Raw genomic sequence first — 23,415 nt, forward strand, 5'->3', positions numbered from 1 at the left:
CCTCCCGGAGGACCTGAGCTCTAGGACAATGCCTCAAGACTACCTGGCCTGATGACTCCTGGCTGTCCCCGTCCCCAGTCCACCTGGTCGTGCTGCTGATCCATTTTATGCGGTTTTGCCTGTATGCTATGGAACCCTGACCTGTTCACCAGACGTGCTACCTTGTCCCGGACCTGCTGTTTTTGACCCTCTCTTTCCCTCTCCCTCCCACCCTCTTTTTTTCTCTCTCTCTCTCTCTCTCTCTCTCTCTCTCTCTCTCTCTCTCTCTCTCTCTCTCTCTCTCTCTCTCTCTCTCTCTCTCTCTCTCTCTCTCTCTCTCTCTCTCTCTACCGCACCTGCTGTCTTGACCTCTGAATGCTCGGCTATGAAAAGCCAACTTACATAACTTCTGAGGTGCAAAGCTGTTGCACCCTCTACAACCCTGTGATTATTATTTGACCTTGCTGGTCATGAATGTTTGAACATCTTGAAGAACAATCTGGCCTTAATGGCCATGTCCTCTTATAATCTCCGCTGTGCACAGCCAGAAGAGGACTGGCCACCCCTCGGAGCCTGGTTCCCCTCTAGGTTTCTTCCTAGGTTCCTGCCTTTCTAGGGAGTTTTCCTAGCCACCGTGCTTCTACATCTGCATTGCTTGCTGTTTGGGGTTTTAGGCTGGGTTTCTGTATAAGCACTTTGTGACATCTGCTGATGTAAAAAGGGATTTATAAATACATTTGATTTGATCTTGTCCCCGTGGTTATTATTGCTGTAAAGTGTGTGTGTCATGAGTATTCCGTTTTTTTGTTCTCTGAATTGTTTTTCTCTTATTGTGACGTCAAAACCTGTAACCTTAGGGACTGAAAATTGAAATGACCTTAATCTGGTGATGTGTTGCAGGCCTTCAGTATGTTATGTTACAAATGCAGAGGGAGACATGAACGGAGTGCAGAGTGAACACTGCCTATAGGTGTGGTCATGTTTAAATCCTGCAGACACTGTGGACCTCCTTGGCCACCCGTCTTTTGCCGTTACTCCCTAAAACAGTGATTGGGTTATCATTGGTAACATCAGGGATTATGGAAAGGAGAAGTATAACTTTGTCATCATCGAGCAGAGATGGAAGACATCCAAATGAGCAAAACAAACAGTTTAGACCTGTCATTACATGCCTGTACTTGAGAGTAACTTCAGCTGGAGACTTTAGCAGTTACCTAATGTTCCCCTAACATTCACTGTTCGTAACCTTGAATGCCAGCCACCAAATGCTAAAGCCTTACATAGTTGTTTCTTCTCCTCCACCAACCTACTCAAAAGTTTCACAGGAATCTTTCATATATGCACAATTATTTCTGCAATGTACAGCAAAATAAGAACATAAAATATATTAAATAGCAATTTGTTTCCTCATATGTAGTTTCCTTCAGTTTTAAGGAGTTGTCCATATTCAAACTAACAGTCTATAATCCTTGTTAATATGGGTCAGAGTAGCTTACACAGGCTGTTATTGTGTTGATGAGGGTGACATACCACACTGGCTCAGCAATTGAACACAAATATTGACATAGTGTATCTTCTTATTCGAACTGCAGACTGATGTGTTATGCTGAAGAACTTTGTATGCAGCAGCAATTGTTCCACAGGTGTGTTTCTAGGACAGTCAATAGAGTACACCTGCTGCATATTCTTCTTTCAGCTCTCTCAAAATACTGTGGCCATACCTAGTCTTTAATTAGGGTAGATTGATATTTTTGGACATGGATGTTCACTTGTGAAAAGTGAAAGAGACAAATTAAGCATTTATTTACATATAAAAAGGACGGTCCAACTTCCCTCCATATGGTGGCAGCATTTAGCTACGAGTCATTCATCAAATGTATTGTATTAAGCCCTTTTTACATCATCAATTATCACAAAATATCCATACAGATACCCAGCCTAAAACCACAAAGAGCAAGCAATGCAGAAGCACAGCGGCCAGGAAAAAAACCCTAGAAAGGCAGGAACCTAGGAAGAAACCTAGAGGAACCAGGCTGACAGGTGGCCAGTCCTCTTCTGGCTGTGCTGAATGACCAGTCCAGTAGTACCATCTCAACAGCAATGTGAACTCCATTTGGCTCACCAACATGGAAATTAATATCACATTTCATGTGACTATACAAAACAATGACACCACTAATTTAAAAGATTAGGCACACAAGTATTCCTTAAAATATAACCTTTATTATATAAAAATGCTTTTGATACAAAAATTGTCACAAGTGTAAATTACACAAGGCATTTAAAACACAAAACAGAGTTTGTTCGGGGAGCATCTATATACTGGCACAATGAAGTACAGCTGAAGTTTTCCCTATCCAGCAACATGGCAGCATGTTGTGGAGGTCTGAGGAACCTAAACAACCTCTCTGGTAGAAGCCAGAGGTGTTCAACATAAAGATGGAGGCCTGACACTATATCATAGCACTAACGTTGAACATTATTTAATTTCACTTCTTATGGCAGCGCCATTGTTAAATGCCTATACACAAATATCCAAATGACTGAGAAAAAGCTTGGAAAGAAGCTTTAAAAGAGGTATGAATTGAATATACATTTCCCTCTGCACGTCCCACAGTCATTTTACATTCACTGTTCACATTTCATAACTGGTTGGATAGTTCATTTTTAAGTAAGTGCTCAATTTGGCAACTGACAGCTTGCAGAGCATACACATGGACCTTCAAAACAAGACCATATAATGGAGCCATGAATTTACAGGTGCATGATATTCACCACTGATGAAATTCAATCTATAGAAATAAATCGAAAGGTATGTGAGGATAGTAAAATTGTTTAGAGAAAAGGATGATGGAACAGCTTTTTCTTTACTAAAAACTCATTGACAAAAGCTGAAATACCAACCATACTGGCATCTTAAATATTATTATTTTTTTTTTAAAGGAACAGTCTAATATGTCATTTGTAATTAGAGCACACTGACATGGCATATCAGTTTAATGATAAAGTGAAGAGATTCACGAGAGAGTTAAAAGGTTGTGTCTAGCCTTGTCATTTCTGGGTGACAACTGGCATCAATGAAGCCATTCTTATGAGTTATTTCATACAGACTCCTTCAAAACAATGAACACAATTTCACAAATGCACATGTGTATACTGTTCTACACAACAACAAAAAAACAATTGCAATGTTGCTAGACAAATAATTAAAAACAGTCAAATAGCTTCATGATCTATTGTCAGTCTTAATATGCAAATTGTAATTGTTTGGTTGGGTGCTTTTTTTTAAAGTGTTTTTATAACTCAGTATATATGTACAGTAGCAGCAAACACACTTTTGGTATATTGTAAAATAAACATATGCTTGGGACAATTTCAAATCACAGATAAAATCATTAATAAGAACATATGATGGCTGTTATGAAAACAATTATTATTTACTTAATTACAAATATTTACAATATAATTATTATTTTTTTTTTCCTTTTGGCTGGCCACATTACCAGTTTAATCTTTTTTTTTAATAGAGTACTTCCTCAAACCAATATTGGTGTCCGCTTGTTAAAAATGTCACCGTAAATAGGTATCTGTTGTTTGAAGGAAGTTCTAAAGTATTTCGCTGAAAAAACAAAGGCCAATAGAATGGAGTCAAATTGAAGGTATTCTCTAAATTAGGACGATACTCCATCTGAAACGAGGGTGGGCAACATGAAAGATAAAGACAAGTGATACAATTCACACTGTACAACAATTTCACACTCGATCTGGCCCTATTCCATCCCATCCCCACTTTAACCCATGGCAATCAGTGGAAATGAATAAAATAGAAGTATCTAATTTGTTCATATTTAAAATTATTTACAGACATGGCTATTTCCCCGGGTGTCATGAAGAGTCAGTGCAGGGTGAGGGGGGCGGGGGACAGAGGTGGAAGTAACTGCGCTCTGTGGATGGAGAAGGGGGGCAGCTCTCCTCTGCTGATAGGTACTGGCTCCGGGGGGTGGGGGGAGGAGGGTATGGGTCAGAGTCTGAGTTCAGGTCCATGTAGTACTTGTTGCTCTTCCAGCGACTTGTGGTGTAGTCGCTGTCACAGACGTCAGTGCTGCAGGGGGTGGTGGGGGGTGCCACACCTCGCATTAGATAAGGCCTTTCAGGAGCAAGCATGGAGGAGAGAAGACAACATTGTAAATTGGCACCTGTTGTGAAATAAAACAAAGTTGAGTGTAGCATAATGCAAAAAGAGAAACTGATCAAGTGTGCCTCATCTCTTACCTGTAAGACCTGGTGGTGGAGGGACTGTTAGAGGAGTAGAAGACGTCTGCGTTATACAGGGAGCGATCAGTGGCTGGAGAGGGAGGAGGGTTGAGCATCTGCAAATACAGAGAATAAAATGCATATCTTTAACCATTGTCCATTTGTAATTGAACTTTTACTTTTCTTCAGTTTGGGAATTATGTATGAAAGCCAACTCGGAGAGGACAGACGAGGTGGGTCCCCTACGTGCAGGTAAAAGAGGGCGGAGAAGGTGGGTCCCCTACGTGCAGGTAAAAGAGGGCGGAGAAGGTGGGTCCCCTACGTGCAGGTAAAAGAGGGCGGAGAAGGTGGGTCCCCTACGTGCAGGTAAAAGAGGGCGGAGAAGGTGGGTCCCCTACGTGCAGGTAAAAGAGGGCGGAGAAGGTGGGTCCCCTACGTGCAGGTAAAAGAGGGCGGAGAAGGTGGGTCCCCTACGTGCAGGTAAAAGAGGGCGGAGAAGGTGGGTCCCCTACGTGCAGGTAAAAGAGGGCGGAGAAGGTGGGTCCCCTACGTGCAGGTAAAAGAGGGCGGAGAAGGTGGGTCCCCTACGTGCAGGTAAAAGAGGGCGGAGAAGGTGGGTCCCCTACGTGCAGGTAAAAGAGGGCGGAGAAGGTGGGTCCCCTACGTGCAGGTAAAAGAGGGTGGAGAAGGTGGGTCCCCTACGTGCAGGTAAAAGAGGGTGGAGAAGGTGGGTACATACCTGTGGATAGAAGGCTCCCTTGGCGCTGGATGAGCTGCTGGAGGAGGCCCCTGTCACATGGTTCCTGTCGTAGAGCGGAGTCCCACTACTGCTGCTCCCCATCAGACTAACAGAACTCATGATAGACTTCCCACACGAGATACCTAAGAAACAACAAAACACCGTCCGTCAGAACAACTACCTGCTTCAGCACGTAAAAACGATCCTGTCACAGTACAGGCGATCTCTACACGCTCATCCAATTGACCTGCAGTTTTCAGTGTTGTGTAATAGCTGACCTTCTTTACCTGTGAAGGTTCCGTTCTGTGAGCTGCTAGGGGCGATGAAGTTGAGGGGTACGTGGGGGGTGCCACTGATGTACTCGTGGGGGAAAGCTCCGTTGGGACCTTTGTAACGGCGGCACACGACCCGCTGGCACAAAAAGTACATCCCTCCCATCACAAACACTGACAGGATGATGCCAATGACAGGGCCTATGGTGCTGGTGTGAGATGAGTGAATGTCGTTTGACGAGGGGGTGAGGAATTCTACGACAGACAGGCAAAGACATTACTATACATTTAACGGATCGCTGTCAATTCTGAGCAAAATGACAAAATACAGGTATGTGTAAATTCTGAACTGACAATTCTGTGACAGCGAGTGAAGTTAAACGCACCACAGAAGAGCTCGTCAGAGTTGTCAGCACAGTCGCTGTAGGAGTCACACTGCTGTTTCTTCAGGATGCACTGCTTGTTGTTACAGCGGAACTGGTTGGGCAGGCAGATAGCTGAGGAGAGCAGAGCAAAGTCATCGTTACAAGACGAGGCATGGTTTATCATCACAATCCACACAACAAAGTCGCTGTTGCTCCCAGTCTAAATCCCAACCACATTAGTCCATGTTTACTAAACTGGCCCAGTGTCAATATGTAGTGCACAAAGTCTGAGTTGAGTGAGCGTACTGTCACAGTCCTGTTCGTCGGAGTTGTCTGTGCAGTCTGCCTCGCCGTTACAGCGTAGCTGAGCATCCACACACTGGCCCTTGTCACACTGGAACTGGAAGGCCGAGCACACTGGGCACTTCTCCTCGTCACTGTTATCGTCACACTCAGCGAAGCCGTCACAGCGCCACGCCATGGGGATGCAGTCGATGTCGCCTGTGGCACAGGTGAACTGCTCTGTGGAACAGGTGGGCGGCTCTGAGGTGGTAGAGGAGCAGAGGACGTTAAGATTCACAGCAAAACACCTGGTGGAGGAATAACGCACCTGATATGGTTCAATCAAAGCCTTATTGGATTTGTTAAAGCAGCCGCTGTGCTGTACCTCCACAGACGAGCAGGTTGGGCAGCAGGACCAGGTGCATGGGACAGGAGCAGCGAGGCGTCCCGTCTCCTTTGGCGATGCAGATGTGTGAGCAGCCTCCGTTGTCACGGGAACAGGGATGAGAAGCTTTGGAGGAGAGGAAGGAGAAGACGTGGATGGTTAGCTTGGCCACTGGAAAGAACTCAACAGAACTCTGCTGTACTACATATGCAAAGGTACTGTTACAAACTGTGGCAACGGAAGTGACTAAACAAAGGGTCCTGTTGCCTTACCAAACTCGGTAGGGTCCATGTCTTCCACAGCGTGGATGCTGGTGAGGTAGGAGATGCGACCCTGGATGCGGGTCCTCTTCTCCCCGGTCAGCTTGTCCACCCGCTCGATCATCTGCTGCTGTCTGTCGATCCAGTACAGGTGCTCTCCCAGCACCGTCAGACCCATGGGCTGCAGGATGTTTGAGTCCTGGAGGACGATCCGATTGGCTCCTGGGAGGAGGAAAAGAAATGACCTCATCAGAAGCAGGGTCGTATACACTATCCTAATCAAAGACCGTGCATTCTCCCAAACTTATTTACTTTCCAGACCCTTAGGGCTTACTTTAGAAACTGAAACCTTTATCATACCAAATATAGGTAACAACTTCAGACGCCATCACTAAAACAAGTTTATTTGAATAATATTCAATATCTCTGACCAAACATGGTCTGCCAAAGTAAAGATACACTCTTGTATAACTCGACAGTCTTCGATGGTGCATAAATGGCCTGGATAAATCGGTCTGGGTGCTTGTTCGTATCCATTCCAGACTTCAGAGGCCAGGCAGGGGGAGTGAAGCTAAACATGTATGTGCACAGTCAGATAAAGGTGAGCTCATCAGCCACCAGGCAGACATCAAACCTTTCTCTCTGCACCAGGACCGGAAAGGATCACAAGGCCTTGGCTAGCAGCTGTCTGACAATGATAGAGCTTAACCAGACAACCTTGATGTCTCTGCTCGTGTGAGGGAGGGACTAGGAGGGACCAAGGATTACATTTAAAAAAGGCCCACATCCGTTCTGATTACCTACTATTTTCCTATGATCAAACTCAGCTCCCCCCTATTTGACCACAAACTGTGTTTGGACTGGAGGAACATTCCGTGTGATTTTCTGTAGTATTGCTGTGTACTTCAGTGACTATTGAACAGTGTTTAGATGTGCTGGTGCTCTGGATCTAGAATGTTTGTTCTTTAGCCCTGGGACTCACCAGTGAGGTCACTGCTCTCGATGCGTTTCAGGTCAGCGTCCACCCAGAACAGTTTTCCCAGCTTGTTGTCCAGGGCCAGGGCTACAGGCCGGATCAGACCCGTGGTGAACAGAGACTCCCGCTCCGTCCCGTCCAGAGACGCTCCCTCGATCTTAGCAGAGCGATCCTGCATGGTGGTGAAATACATGTACCTATAGGAGACATGAGCCGGTCCGAGGTTAGAAAACTAAAACGACCAAAACAAAAGCATACTGCCAGACATTTGATCTGTGTCGAGCCTTACCCTAAACCCCCAACTGTGTACAGTACTTTAGATGTACGTTAATATACAGTATCTATCAAGGTTATCACATCACATTGGGGCAGCAGGTAGCCTAGTTGTTAGAGCGTTGGACTAGTAACTGAAAGGTTGCAAGATCGAATCCCAGAGCTGACAAGGTAAAAATCTGTCATTCTGCCCCTGAACAAGGCAGTTAACCCACTGTTCCTAGGTCATCATTGAAAATTAGAATTGGTTCTTAACTGACTTGCCTAGTTAAATAAATGTACATTTTTTTAAATTAAGTGACAAAACAATTGAAATCAGCCAGAGATGATGATGGATAGTATAATATTGTGGTATGTGTTTTGATGGGTGGGCAGGGCAGGGCTCTCCTTCACCCTGTACTATGCTGGGTGTAGACTGGAGCTCAGGGCTGTTCAGTTAGCCCCCCTCTCCCTCTCCCTGAAAGCCTGGAGGAGTAGAAGCTATTGTCTGTCTGTGTGGGCCTTCCCTTGTTTGTTATGTCTCACGCCAGGTTCTATCAGCTCTGATAAGAACCTCCCTAACACTTGTTGGACTGAGAAGACTTGGAGAAATAAACGCTATTGCTCAAACGCTCATCTGTTTGTAATTTGGTTCTGCCTCTTCAAGGGAACAATTGTTAAATGGCAGTCTGTGAGCATAATCAGTTGACGTATTAATGTAAAACCAGAATGCTTTGAGTAAATCTGGAAGCTGTCACTTCTCAAGGGAAAGTGGGAGAAAAATTAATCCTGACAGATTCTCAACCTGCCTGTAACCTTTACTGAGCCAAATATCTTCAATGTTTATCTACTGCTTTCCAGGTCCAAAGAGAGACATTTGAAAGTTGCATTTGATTCCCTAACATACAAGACCATGTCAAATTCTCAAAATTGTCAGCTGGTTGCCATAAGTTTGAAATTTGTTCCTTTCTGGCCACGCTCGTTGAGATAATAAACAGGTCTCATGTTGATTTGTTTACTTCTTTGACGTTGGGTTACTCCTATGGAATAAGTCCCCTCTGTCACATCCAGGCCAAGCCACAAAGAGCCCAAAATAGAAGCTAACATTGAGGGCAGCCGCATGAACAATGGGCATCACAATTACAGCGCAGCTTGCCAGGGCCTGACCATACCACTGCTCCACTAGGCTAGAGGTGAGGAGAGAAGCTCAGGCAGCAGAGCACAATATACACAACCATCTGCTGCACACATGGCCCGTCATCTCAGCCTCGTACTTACTTAGGGCTGTGGTTCTTTCCCTGCCCTATGGAAGGAAAATAAACAGAGCTCCACAGAGCATCCAAGTCAAATTGTCAACACCACATCACTAAACACCTGATCACCCACTAATTACTCGGCTGCTTGGAGGCGTGCCACACCCTGTCCCTGATATATTTTGGAAGTCCTGTATATTTTCAAAAGCTTTCGAGTGAGTTCCCCCTGTTTTCCATTCCCAAGTCCACCACTTATGGGGTAGATTTCAAATAGAAATGTTGCCATCTCTAAATGCAGTTATTGAGTCAGTCTGCCTCCATCTTCACAGTTGCCTCAACCAGTGTGACAGTATGAAGCAGTATTTTGTTTTATCCAGTCTCCACCATGATACCCTCTACTCCTCCGCCATGACTCCACCCTCCCCTCTCACCCTTTCTCTGCATTGACAACGATGGCTCTGGGTTTGTCGTGTTCGTCCCTCAGCACCACGCCCACAGCATCTCCGTCTAGGCGCTGGAGGTTGATGGTGTTGGTGGCCTCACAAGTCCAGTAGACAGTACGGCTGTAGGGGTCCAGGCTCAGGTCATGGGGCTGCTTGTCAGGCTGCTGCTGGTGGGTGGAAGTGGTGGACACCACCACTGATGACTGGAACAGGAGAAAGGAGAAACCGATACACATCAGAGAAAGGGGCCTACAACGGTTTCACACTGTCAAAGTTATTTCCAGTGGTCATACAAATTCATTTGTGGCTGATGGCTGTACTGATGTCAATCAAATTAAGTGCTATAACTCTGTCATTGCCTTGATACAGTAGCCTGCTCTATATGTCAACTGGAAGGTGATCAGCATAGTGTGTTGGAAATCACATAACATAGTAACTTAAAAATGTGCTGTTGGTACAAGCAGGTTAACATTCTGGCCTGTGGTCCTGTTAATGCTCTCACTTGTGTTCCGTCGTCGCGGGCCCTCCTGATGTTCTGCCGTCCGTCCACCCAGTAGACCAGGTGGTCCAGGGGGTCATAGCTGATGGCCCGGACGGTGCGGAGGACGTGGATGGGCAGGATGATGTCGGGGCTCTGCTCCCCCAGAACCATGCGGCTGATGGAGGCCTTCTGGCTGAACAGGAGGAAGCTGGAGGGGGCTAGAGAGAGAGCGGAGGGGGGGGGCAGAGGTCAGCAGGCGCAATCCAAACAAATCTCTTTCCCCTTCTCCTACCAACCTCTCCATGACTGTAATCAGCTTACTAGAATGCAGTAATCAGTGAACCCCAGAGGCCAGGGAAGTATGCAACAGTAAGAAAGAAAAACAGACTCATGTAGAACGACAGAGCCTTCATCCCCTGCCAAGTGCAGAGGAATGCTCAAGCTGGGATATGTGCACAGCAACCTCCTTTCTAACACTTGTGTCCACATCAGGCCTCAGTGAAAGTCTGAGGTTTGCTCATGGCATGATTCAGACAGACATGTGTTTGGGGTTTTGCATGGCCGAGGGCTGTAGACAGACCTGCGTTTGATTTAGACAATACATCCATCTACTGTGGGCGGAGGGATCGAGGGCAATATCGGGATTTTTAAAAATTCTGTGGAGGACCACACATTTTGGGGGGGGGGGGGGGTTATTTGGTTGTCAAAAGCAATTTGCGGGCCAGCGAGAGGGAAGTTATTTGAAAAGGTATAGGTCCATTCTAATTTCTACATACTTCGATCTAGATTTAGACGTTCAAGGAGCTTTAACCCAAAATAAATCACTCTCCTCCCCCAAATACACAAACTATGACTGTTCAATACAACACTGAACAAAACTACATTTTGTTTATTAAACCAAAACAACCCCCAGCCAAGAGCCCGCACGCTCCCCTTTTCTCAACTCACAGCTGCAGTTCCTGCCGTTGGAATCCAGGGTGTAGTGGGAGGCACAGCGGCACTGGGCGCCGGCGGGCGACGCCAGGCACAGGTGGGCACAGTTGCCGTTGTTTTGGGAGCAGTCGTTGGCACCGTCCTGGCGGGAGGAGTGGAAGACCAGGATGTCCATGACGTACTCCAGGTGTCCCTGGACCATGGTACGGTTGAGGCCGCTGCGCTTGTCTGCCCGCTCGATGCTGCGCAGGTTCCAGTCTGTCCAGTAGATATAATCCCGGTACTGGGTCAGACCAAACGGGTGTGGGAGGTCATCAGCCACTATCTCCCTCTGCAGACCTGGGGGAAATATATCATTATCAATGTGGACTAATGAAAATGTATAGCTGAGGGTATGGTTTTAAACCATAGCAATATGAAAGTAATATTGTACAGTAATATGAAAACAAGTATATCATCAATATACACCATGTATCATTAATCAAACAGCAGAGGGGGATGAAAAAGAGTGACTAGGAAAAAAGGAGAGTATCTGGGCTAAATGAAGATCGATATTTCTGTCAACCACAGAAACATGATAGATAGGGTAATACGCTCATCATTTACATTGGAGTCATTTTAGTAGACGCTCTTATTCAGAGCGACTTACAGTGCTGTCGGAAAGTGTTCAGACCCCTCGATTTTTCCCACAGTAACTTTACAGCCTCATTCTAAAATGGATTATATAATTACTCTGCAATCTACACAGAATACCCCATAATGACAAAGCGAAAACAGGTTTGTAGAATTTTTTTGCACGAGTATTAAAGATAAACTGAAATCTTATTTACATACAGTACCAGTCAAAAGTTTGGACACCTACTTATTCAAGGGTTCCTTTATTTTTCACTATTTTCTACATTGTAGAATAATAGTGAAGACATCAAAACTACGAAATAACATATGGAATCATGTAGTAACCAAAGAGTTAAACAAAGCAAAATATATTTTCGATTCTTCCAAGTAGACACCCTTTGCCTTGACAGCTTTGCACACTGTTGGCATTCACTCAACCAGCTTCATGAGGTAGTCACCTGTAAGGCATTTCAATTAACAGGTGTGCCTTGTTAAAAGTTCATTTGTGGAATTTCTTTCCTTCTGAATGCGTTTGAGCCAATCAGTTGTGTCGTGACAACGTAGGGGTGGTATACAGAAGATAGCTCTATTTGGTAAAAGACCAAGTCCATATTATGGCAAGAACAGCTCAAATAAGCAAAGAGAAACGACAGTCCATCATTACTTTAAGACATGAAGGTCAGTCAATACGAAAAATGTCAAGAACTTCGTGCAGTAGCAAAAACCATCAAGAGCTATGATGAAACTGGCTTTCATGAGGGCCACCACAGGAAAGGAAGACTCAGAGTTCTCTGCTGCAGAGGATACATTCATTAGAGTTAACTGCACCTCAGATTGCAGCCCAAATAAATGCTTCAGAGTTCAAGTAACAGACACATCAACATCAACTGTTCAGAGAAGATTGCGTGAAATCAGGTCTTCAGGGTCAAATTGCAACAAAGAAACCACAACAAAAAAACACCAATAAGAAGAAGATACTTTTTTGGACCAAGAAACATGAGCAATGGATAAAATACCGGTAGAAATCTGTACTTTGTTCTGATAAGTACAAATGTGAGATTTTTGGTTCCAACCGCCATGTCTTTGTGAGACGCAGAGTAGGTGAACGGATGATCTACACAGGTGTGGTTCCCACCGTGAAGCATGGAGGAGGTGGTGTGATGGTGCTTTGCTGGTGACACGGTCTGATTTATTTAGAATTCAAAGCACACTTAACCAGCATGGCTACCACAACATTCTGCAGCCATACGCCATCCCATCTGGTTTGTGCTTAGTGGGACTATCATTTGTTTTTCAACAAGACAATGACCCAACACACCTCCAGGCTGTGTAAGGAGAGTGATGGAGTGCTGCATCAGATGACCTGGCCTCCACAATCAACCGACCTCAACCCAATTGAGATGGTTTGGGATGAGTTGGACTGCAAAGTGAAGGAAAAGCAGCCAACAAGGGCTCAGCATGTGGGATCTCCTTCAAGACTGTTGGAAAAGTATTCCTCATGAAGCTGGTTGAGAAAATGCCAAGCGTGTGCAATGCTGTCATCAAGGGAAAGGGTGGCTACTTTGACAAATCTAAAATATTTTGATTTGTTTAACACTTTGGGGTTACTACATGGTTCCATGCGTTATTTTATCATTTTGATGTCTTCACTATTATTATACAATGTAGAAAATAGTAAAAATAAATAAAAAACCCTTGAATGGGTAGGTGTGTCCCTTTGCTGAGACTCAGAATTGAGCTCAGGTGCATCCTGTTTCCATTGATCATCCTTGAGATGTTTCTACAACTTGATTGGAGTCCACCTGTGGTAAATTCAATTGATTGGACATTAACATTTAAGTCATTTAGCAGACGCTCTTATCCAGAGCGACTTACAAATTGGTGCATTCACCTTATGACATGATTTTGAAAGGCACACACCTGTCTCTATAAAGGTCCCACAGTTGACAGTGCATTTCAGAGCAAAAACCAAGCCATGAGGTCGAAGGAATTGTCAGGGGACCTCCGAGACAGGATTGTGTCGAGGCACAGATCTGGGGAAGGGTACCAAAACATTTATTCTGCATTGAAGGTTGCCAAGAACACAGTGGCCTCCATCATTCTTAAATGGAAGAAGTTTGGAACCATCAAGACTCTTCCTAGAGCTTGCCGCCCGGCCAAACTGAGCAATCGGGGGAGATGGTCACCTTCCAGACCAAGGCCCAAGAACCTGATGGTCACTCTGACAGACCTGCAGAGTTCCTCTGTAGATATGGGAGAACATTCCAGAAGGACAACCATCTCTGCAGCACTCCACCAATAAGGTCTTGATGGTAGAGTGGCCAGACGTAAGCCACTCCTCAGTAAAAGGCACGACAGCCTGCTTGGAGTTTGCCAAATGGCACCCAAATACTCAGACAACAAGAAACAAGATTATCTGGTCTGATTATATTGAACTCTTCAGCCTGAATGCCGAGCGTCACGTCTGGAGGAAACCTGAGAACATCCCTACGGTGAAGCGTAGTGGCAGCATCATGATGTGGGGATGTTTTTCAGCAGCAGGGAGTAGGAGACTAGTCTGGATCGAGGCAAAGATGAAGGGAGCAAATTACAGCGAGATCCTTGAAAACCTGCTCCAGAGTGCTCAGGACTTCAGACTGGGGTGAAGGTCCACCTTCCAACAGGACAATGGCCCTAAGCACACAGCCAAGACAACGCAGGAGTGGCTTCGAGACAAGTCTCTGAATGTCCTTAAGTGGCCCAGCCAGAGCTCGGACTTGAACCCGATGAAACATCTGGAGACCTGAAAATAGCTGTTCAGCAACGCTCCCCATCCAACCTGACAGAGCTTGAGGATCTGCAGAGAAGAATGTGAGAAACTCCCCAAATACAGATGTCCAAGCTTGTACCGACATACCCAAGAAGACTGCTGTAACCGCTGCCAAAGGTGATTCAACAAAGAGTAAAGGGTCTGAATACTTATGTAAATGTGATATTTATTTTAACATTTTTTTTTCTTCTAAAAAACAGTTTTTGCTTTGTCATGGGGGTATTGCGTGTAGATTGAATAAGTGAATAAGTAACGTAACAAAATGTGAAAAAAAGTCAAGGGGTCTGAATACTTTCTGAAGGCACTGTACAAGAGTAATTAGGATTAAGTGCCTTGCTCAAGAGCACATCAGCGTATTTTTCACCTAGTTGGCTCGGTGATTCAAATCAGCGACCTTTCAGTTACTGGCCCAACGCTCTTCACCACTAGAGTACCTGCTGCCATATCATGTGCTGTCGTCATTAACATTAGTGGTTGGAAAAGAGATTGACTACAGTATGCGTTTACCTTGCATGTTGGTTGACTCTATCATGCAGGTGTCCAGGTCGGTCCAGTACAGTCTCTGGTCAATGTAGTCGATGGTGAGGCCGTTTGCTCTGCCCACTTTGTCCACTAGGGTCACTATGTTGCTGCCATCCATGTGGGCCCTGGCGATCCTGGGCTTGCCTCCCCACTCAGTCCAGTACATGTAACTGAGGAGAGACAGACAAAGAGCTGCTTTTTACAACCCACCAAACACTTGATGCCAGCCAAGACCATGTCTGCATTCTTAAACTAATTCAATATGAACTAGTAAATTGGTAAAAGTGGCCACGGCCCCAAGTAAGGGGACTATCACTGTGGAATAACTCAGTGCTGTATTTGAGAGAGGAAACAATGCCGATGGGTGAAGCTACGTGGTAAAAATGTATCAGAAGCCACAGGAATGACTTTTGACAGCTCCAGGATATGACTTCATACTGCAGAGTGACATGTAGAAGCCAGGGCATGTTGGCACAAGAGTGTCGACTAAAACTCCTCACACGGAGGACTAGCCACAGTGCTGTGCCACTGACGCAACCTCTCATTACACTCACTGCCTGAGAGGGGATTCACCCAGCCAGACAGCTCTATCAGTACTGGTGAAGAGACAGTCTAGCCTGGCTTCAGAGCTGTTTGTACGGTTTTTCCCACTCCTGTGGTCACGGTGACGCGCTCGAAGTTTGGAAGACCTCACAAGCAGATCAGCGACCAGGCTAAGGTCAGTCAGACATGCGAGGTACGTCATGCAGATGGGACGAATCTCAGTCAGTCTTACCCGTTGGCGGGGTCGAGGGCCAGGGAGCGAGGGTTGTCCAGGTCCTTACACACCAGGACCTGCCGGTACTGTCCGTCCAGCCGGGCCACCTCGATGCGGTTGGTCCCTGTGTCGGCCCAGTACACGTTCCTGCCCATCCAGTCCACTGCCATGCCCTCTGGGTAGTCCAGGCCAAACTCTATCACATGCTCCACAGAGCTGCCGTTCATGAAGGCCCTGCTGATGGTCTGGGGAGGCAGAACAGGGGGAGTAGGGTCAGACACTTGTACAACAGTCAGGCACAGAGCTCAATAGGAATTTAAAAAGCCTGGAGCCTGAACAAATAAACACCCGGTGGCTAATTCAACCCAAAACGACAGAAAACAAACCCCCAAAATTATACATGGAAATTCTAAAATTAGCAATGACTAGAATAGAATGGGAGAAAAGCAGTCATCCTCACCTTGGTGCTAACGTCAGTCCAGTAGATCCTGTTCTCAGAGACGTCAAAGTCGAGGGCGGAGGCCTCCTTGACCCCGGTGAGGGGGATGGCCACGTCGTTGGAGTTGGTCCCGAGGGAGATGGAGCGGATGTCAGCCCGGTTGGTGAAGAGCAGGAAAGCCTCGGGCACCACGCACGTCCTCATGTCACTGAGCAGCTCCAGGCCCATGGGACAGGCACAGCGCAGGCCTTGGGGCCGGTGGAAACACAGGTGGCTGCATCCGCCGTTGTCTTCCGCACAGCCGTTCGTGCCTTTAGGAGAGAGAGGCAGACACTGTCAGTTTCTCTGCAGTAGACAGGGAGTTCTGTTCTCTTCAAGTGTTGCTAGTTGTGGATATCCATACATGAAAATTAGAAAACATTTACATGAGTATTCGTAATTATTGTATACTACTTCTACTAAAACAGCTGTGTACATCCTCATGTGAAACATGAACATTCTGTCTCCTACCGGAGGTCTCTGTGACTCTGGTGGCCTTGAGACCCATAAGGTCAGGCAGCTGATCGATGATTATCTCTCGGATGGCGTCGGTCTTGTGGACCCTCTCGATGCTCCGTCTCTGCCAGTCCGTCCAGTAGATGTAGTCGCCCAGCAGCGTGAAGCCAAAGATGTGGGGAAGCTTGTCCTCCAGCAGGGTCACCCTGTTGGAGCCGTCCACGTCAATCACCTGAGGGAGAGCAAGTACGAGGGTTTAACCGTAAAATGGGCAACCCAAGCAGTAGCCTATGCCATGTATGAAAATAAAGTTTTATTTCAGCACACCTGGCGCAGTAGGGTGCTTTGCTCAAGGGCAAAATGGTAGGAACTGGCAACTAATAAGCATCCTAAGTCTGCCAAGTATGAGCAACAGAGTTTGATTCATCCTCAGGCTCTTGTTCTGTTAGACAAGCATCCACTCACACCCCATAGCTGCTGTGGGCATCAATAAGAGTTACGCAATCTAGTACTTGATAACCTTGGGTAAATAATAAAAAAAACAATAAAAACCAGGTTACCGACACAACTGGATACATTGCACTGACAGTGACCCCTCACATAATATTTGTTGAGTTCACCAAGTGCGTACTAATTTCAAGATGTTCCTGCTGCGTGTATTAAAGCCAAATCATGGAGACATTTCAAACCAAGAGAAGTCAATACATAACTGCAAACAGACAAACTATTGATTTTCATAGATTACCATTAACCATGGAGCATGACTGAATATCTCCATCTAGGAACAATATCTGTGGGAGACGGCACAAATAAATCCTTATTTGTATCACGTTTAAAAATGGGACAGTATAGGATTCCTGTCACAAGTGTTGCATTTCAGAGAGGGAAGAAAATGAAGTAAACTGATGTAGGGAGTGGTGCCAAAGCATGCGTCGGTCTTTTAAGGTGCAGAAAGAGAGAACTGAAACCGAGTGTTCCTTCCTGGGAAGTGAACTGTGCTTATTTCAGAAAAGACTGCAATTACACTCGACACAAATCCTAGACTACCCGGCATTACCATTACACAAAACTGTGCCTCTGAAAATAGAGCCATTTTTTTTTTTCCCGCAAACTGGTGTCAGCTCCAGGATATATTTCCGTCTGACCGAAAACTCTGGAGTGTGACATCTTATGGCGGCCACTACTACGTGACTTGGTGAGCATATTCTGCTCCAGGAGAAACCGAACGCGACGCAGATCAGCACTGTGTTTCTCCTCTTCCATTTCAGCTTGCATGGAGGTATCAGTGGGTTCACGTGGGTGTAATTCAGTCCACGCAACCAACCAAGGTCTTCATTTTGGTGGGAGACAAACTGAAGTGGTTCAGACACAGTATTAAACATTTTTTTGCTCTGGATGAAAACAAGATGTCGTCCACAAGCACAAAACCCTTTAGGAATTGAGCACAAAAGGCACCAGTGCACCTTTATGTCCTGTTCAAAGCAAGTATTTAACATAATGGCAACTTGTACTTCTAAGATCCGGTGGTCTTACAGATGACTTTGGATTGCTCGAGTTAAGACAAACTTAGGCCCATTCAGCAGTTACCGGCTGACGTGTAGATTTGTATTTAGACATTCTGCCAGGTGACGGCCATAATAATCTGGAGTATTGTTTTACCGAGAAGGAGCTCTTAAAACAAAGACTTCCTGTACGATGTGGTTCCCATCTCGAGCCCTTCCTGTGTGGAGCAGAGTGCAGAGCGTGCAGACGGAGATTGGGTTAGGGCTGAGGATTGGGGCTGCTGCCAGGGGCTGTTGCCCTGGAGGGGTGTCCACTTGAGTCATTCCTGCAATTCAGTCCCTCGCTTCCTACAGCTGGTGGAGCGACTGACTTCCTCCCTCTCCTAATATAAAAAACTGGGCGCATTGCAGGCAGCACACTATGGGGGTGACTGAAAGAATTTGACACCACAGAGAAATGGTGGAAAAAAGGTGAGATGGAAGATAATCCGGTTCACTAAACTGCTCTGACCACACGGCTGACAGACTCAAGGGGTGGATTGGGTTCACTTTACACCCAGCATTCTTTATTGGACATTTATACCGTGTGACTCAGTTGTCCCCACCACTGTTTCAGTAAAAAGCTGAGAGATGAGGCTGGAGAAATGTTAGCAGTCAAATTCACAGACAGAGCTAGGGATGTAAAGAGTGATATTCAAAATTATAGTTAACCATGTTGAGGCTATACAGTGTTTTTAATCAAACATTGGCGTAAAACAAGCTCATATTTTAAGTTCTGATGGGGTATTACAGTTAAACTAAGATCATGAGGAATTTGTTATATTCTTCAAGAATCAAATGGGTACATATCAATTTATAAGTCCAAAAATGGATGTAGAAACTACAGATTGCCCCTTTAAAAGGGCTCAGCACAACTCAAGCCACCCAATAAAACACAGTGCAAAGTCTTAAAGGGGAACTAGCAAGATGTCCAGAAAGTTTTGTTCTTTTCACACCTCACTCCAACTTGTCTTTGAAGTTGAACTGTGTATTGAAGTGCAGTAACAGTGTGGGGGAGAGGGTGGGTCACGTGACGCTCAACAAACAGGTTTCTATAACAGCCCCAGCTAGCAGAGATATAATACCTCAACTGAACTTTCCTGGAAGCTTCACACAACGTGTGTGGTATTCCATGTTCCATGAATGTTATGATTCCCTGTTCGAGGGAGACGGATCATTTAAAATGTTTTTCCTGTCTTTGGAATGTAAATATTTGTTATTCTGTAAGGCCTTATTAGTGTGTTATCTTGTCCCAATTAAAATATGGATGACCAGTTATGCTTTGGAAGCAGACTTTTGACTTCGGGTTCTAACAATCTGTACAGAATATTGGGAGTGTTGTTGAAAACAGGATGGGGTTGATCTTTGTCTCATGGTTTCCTAGGAGTTAGGCATGAATTCTTTCCACTGGTGTAATTAGACATGTTATTGGATGGCATACCTTTCAAAACATTTGTTTCCCCTTGCCTTTTTGCTTTCAGTGGACTACAGGACATTGTTCAGGCGCTCACCCTTGTATACCACCAAAATCCCAGCACTTTTACCAGCAATGGAGGAATCCTCCCCTCTACCTTTTCCCCCCAGTCTAATCCAGGTAGGATTACTGCTCTGGAGTCATGTTCCTCCCTATCCTGACAATTCCACATCATCCTTTGATGCGCTGCAAGGCGAGCGGTGTAAGTGCGCAGCTTATCAATTTTGGGCCCTGGATTCCAGCGGCGCGGCAACACTTTCTCCAGGTTAACTCCTTCTGGGGCTGGCCTGGGAGTGGAGGGGAGAAAGGAAGGAAGGAGTGGGGGAGGGGAGGCCCTAGACAGCAGGCTCGGGTAAACGCATGGCTGCCAGTGCATACTGGACCCTTTTGTGTTATTAAAAACGTGCCAGCTGCCTAGGTAAATTAGCCCAGAACAAACCTAAGCAGGCCTCTGAGGTCATTCAAACATATGCCACAGGGAGAAGAAAGTGTTGAAGGAATTGACCTCCCATTTCCACCAAAAAAGGAAAAATCTTGCAAACAAACAAAAATGGACTCAACACCCAAACACACATTCTTTTGCTAAACAAAAAAAAGGAAGGTAAAGCGTTGGCAATACAACAAGTAAGGTTTGTTAAATAAGTTGGATCTGGTTCTTATTATGCTAGATATAGAAATGTTGATTCCACAGGATTTAGGAGCAACCGAGAAAATACATTTTGATGGCAGAAATATTTTCCAATATTTTCCATTTTCCAAAATGATAAAACAACTTTCTTGACAGAGGAAAACAAAACATGAAAGTCTCATCAGCAAGTCAGAGAAAGTTACTTTTTATTTATTTAACCTTTATTTAACTAGGCAAGTTAGTTAAGAACAAATTCTTATTTACAATGACTGCCTACCCCGGCCAAACCCTAACAACGCTGGGCCAATTGTGCGCCGCCCTATGGGACTCCCAATCACGGCCAGTTGCGATACAGCCTGGAATCGAACCATGGTCTGTAGTGACGCCTCTAGCACTGAGATGCAGTGACTTAGACTACTGCGCCACTCGGGAGTCCCTGCTTGGCAGGCTTCAATGGCAGCCGATTTTAAATATCCTATTTGCACCTTAGTGTCACTGAGATGCCATACAAATTCTGTGGGCCGGGGCAGTGTGACAACGGGCCGCATGGCCTCCAAAGACCAGTCTCTACTAGCGAGCGTAAAGCTGCTCTTTGAGTATGACTGAGGCCTGACCAACACAGAACAGGCCATTTCACTCACACATTACACTAGATTTACAAAATCAGGAGTGACACATTTATTTCTTACCACTTAGTCTCCGAATTATGGACCATAATTCCAATGGCCCTTTAAAATGTCAAGCGCTAGTTTATTCTAATTTAAAAAAAAAAATTGGCTATAAAGTCAGTGTTCTGCAGAAGAAAGATAGATTTGTAGTAGTGGGACCTGGGATGTGTTTTCCTGGGTTTGTTGCTGTGTTTATACCTACCCATCATATCATTGGCTCAGCTTTGGTATCACCATCAAGATACACACAACCTTGTGGACTGCATTATATGGAGAAGTCTAGGAAAATTGCACAAATTCAATCTCCACATGAGCGAGCACCCCCCCACCACCTCTTTTACCTGCCAGATTTGACCAATTACCCCACTCCCGTCTACAGCCCCCTCAGGCCGCTTCACACGAAACAACCTCCCTATTCACCATTGGCTTTGAAATATTATAGGGTTTCGCTTGAGGTTTGGCCAGTTCTTCTGAGGGCCCGACTCGGCAACAAATGATATTATCTTTTTATCTGCCGTTTTCTATGTAAGGCCAAGAACAGCTCTGCCTTAATTCAAACAGAATGTCCATACTCCTTTTCTTTCCCCCTCCAATTCTCCATTACACCCCCCAAACAATGTTCCATGCACCCCCCCCCCACTCCCTTTTCAAGCCTTCCTCTTTACTTTCTCTTGCTCTCCCTCCCTTCTGAGGGTTGACCACCTCCACAGGAAATAAGCAGGAAAGGAGGAGAAATGCTATATTCTCAAATAACATTTGAATTGTGTCACCCAAGTTATGCTTCTGTTTGAAGACTTAAAGAATGTTTGGTTAAAGGACTACTATTGGTCATATGATCAAATTCTTGTAAAATATTTAATCTCAACATGCTTTAATTATTTGCTTATACATGTTGACGTTTGGTCTGTGAAGACTATCTTAAAAACAAAAATGGTGGCTCTGAGTTGGTGTCATGTTGACAAAGTATCTAAATAGAAAAATTAAATATCAATTCTGTAATTCAAATGTCTAGTATCATAATTGGAACCGTCCTCTGGAACTCAACATGAGTCTAATGTGATGCAGAACACAAATCAAATGTTATTTGTCACATGACTCGTAAAGAGCCGGTGTAGACTAACAGTGAAATGCTTACTTACGGGCCCTTCCCAACAATGCAGAAAGAAAATAACGAGGAATAAATACACAATGACTAACGTGGCTATACACACACGGGGTACCAGTACCGAGTCGATGTGCAGGGGTACAAGGTAATGGAGGTAGATATGTACATATAGGTAGTGGTAAAGTAACTAGGCAACAGGATAGATAAAATAGTAACAGCAGCATAAGTGAAGAGTCAAAAAGTTAGTGCAGAGAGGGTTCATGCAGATAGCACTAATAGTTAACAAAATAGCTGCTCGGACTGAGTGATTAACCAAACAGGTTCATTTGTTTTTTTAAACTAATGATTGACTTCGGTTCAACTATTTAAATTCCATTTTCTTCATAAAAAAAAAAAAAAAAAAAAAAAAAATCCCTGTGAGCTCAATGCGCACATTGTACTGCATTTTCTCTAGAGATCCATGCCCGAACTGTGCAACGTCTTAAGGGGTTGTAGTTTCCAACAGGCCAATGTTCTACATGTTAACGTAAGAATGAAGTGATGCAGAAGACGTGATAATTAACTACAATGACCATAGTCCATTGTGCAGCTACTTGGCGGGTCTTGGTTTCTTTCACGCCTCCTACTAAGAAGAATGCGCGATCAAGGGATACATAGAGAGCAATTGCTTTGTGAGGTATTGTTATTCAGCAGTCATGAAAGTATGCGTTATGTACTTTGAAATACTACTTAAACAGTGATCGTCAGACAGTAGCTCTATAGAAATGATTAAATAATTGATTTAAGGTAATACGAATAACTGATTAAGGGATCAATAGTCATGGGCAGTCCCTACCATTATGGACATTTTATTAAAATAGTTTTATTAAAGTATTCAACCCACATGATGCATGTAATGTTAAAAAGAAAGATTTTTTTACTAATCAAACTGAAAACAGACCGGGGGGGAAAAAGCACTAATCGCTCAGCACTATGAACTATTTATCAGTCTTATGGCTTGGGGGAAGAAGCTGTTCGGGGCCTGTTGGTTCCAGACTTGGTGCATCCATACGGCTTGCCGTGCGGTAGCAGAGAACAGTCGGTAACTTGGGTGGCTAGATTCTTTGACCATTTTTAGGGCCTTCCTTTGGTATAGAGGTCCTGGATGACAGAGCTTGACCCCAGTGATGTACTGGGCCATACGCACTACCCTCTGTAGCGCCTTGCGGTCGGATGCCAAGCAGTTGCCATACCTGTAGATATTTGAGGAGCCGAGGGCCCATGCCAAATCTTTTCAGCCTACTGAGGGGGAAGAGGTGTGGTCATGCCTTCTTCACTACTGTGAGGAACTTGAAGCTCTCGACATGCTCCACTACAGCCCCGTTGATGTGGATCGGGGCGCGCTCGGCACTCCGTTTCCTGTTGTCCCATTACCAGCTCATTTGTCTTGCTGACGTGGAGGTTGTCGTTCTGGCACCACACTGTCAGATCACCGACCTCTCTATAGGC

At 45.0% G+C, this 23,415-nt stretch overlaps 1 protein-coding gene across 2 annotated transcripts in view; it reads right to left on the reverse strand.

The window, feature by feature from the left end:
• Positions 1–2,182: 2,182 nt before the first annotated feature.
• The window catches only part of lrp5 (low density lipoprotein receptor-related protein 5), a 52,437-nt gene continuing 31,204 nt past the window's right edge, over positions 2,183–23,415 (reverse strand). The window contains exons 9-24 of one of the 2 annotated variants that reach the window (XM_014124453.2): positions 16,527–16,743; positions 16,038–16,327; positions 15,596–15,822; positions 14,806–14,990; positions 10,890–11,213; positions 9,963–10,159; positions 9,449–9,663; positions 7,519–7,709; positions 6,549–6,758; positions 6,277–6,402; positions 5,916–6,152; positions 5,631–5,741; positions 5,260–5,499; positions 4,973–5,115; positions 4,252–4,349; positions 2,183–4,126 (exon numbers count right to left, since the gene is read on the reverse strand). In XM_014124453.2, the coding sequence (XP_013979928.1) occupies positions 3,865–4,126; positions 4,252–4,349; positions 4,973–5,115; positions 5,260–5,499; positions 5,631–5,741; positions 5,916–6,152; positions 6,277–6,402; positions 6,549–6,758; positions 7,519–7,709; positions 9,449–9,663; positions 9,963–10,159; positions 10,890–11,213; positions 14,806–14,990; positions 15,596–15,822; positions 16,038–16,327; positions 16,527–16,743 (3,273 nt within the window). In that variant the 3' untranslated portion in view covers positions 2,183–3,864. Of the gene's footprint in view, positions 4,127–4,251; positions 4,350–4,972; positions 5,116–5,250; positions 5,500–5,630; positions 5,742–5,915; positions 6,153–6,276; positions 6,403–6,548; positions 6,759–7,518; positions 7,710–9,448; positions 9,664–9,962; positions 10,160–10,889; positions 11,214–14,805; positions 14,991–15,595; positions 15,823–16,037; positions 16,328–16,526; positions 16,744–23,415 lie in introns of both variants that reach the window. The other variant, XM_014124452.2, reaches the window with a different exon arrangement.

Source organism: Salmo salar, chromosome ssa10 (assembly GCF_905237065.1).
Source record: "Salmo salar chromosome ssa10, Ssal_v3.1, whole genome shotgun sequence".
Lineage (NCBI taxonomy): Eukaryota > Metazoa > Chordata > Actinopteri > Salmoniformes > Salmonidae > Salmo > Salmo salar.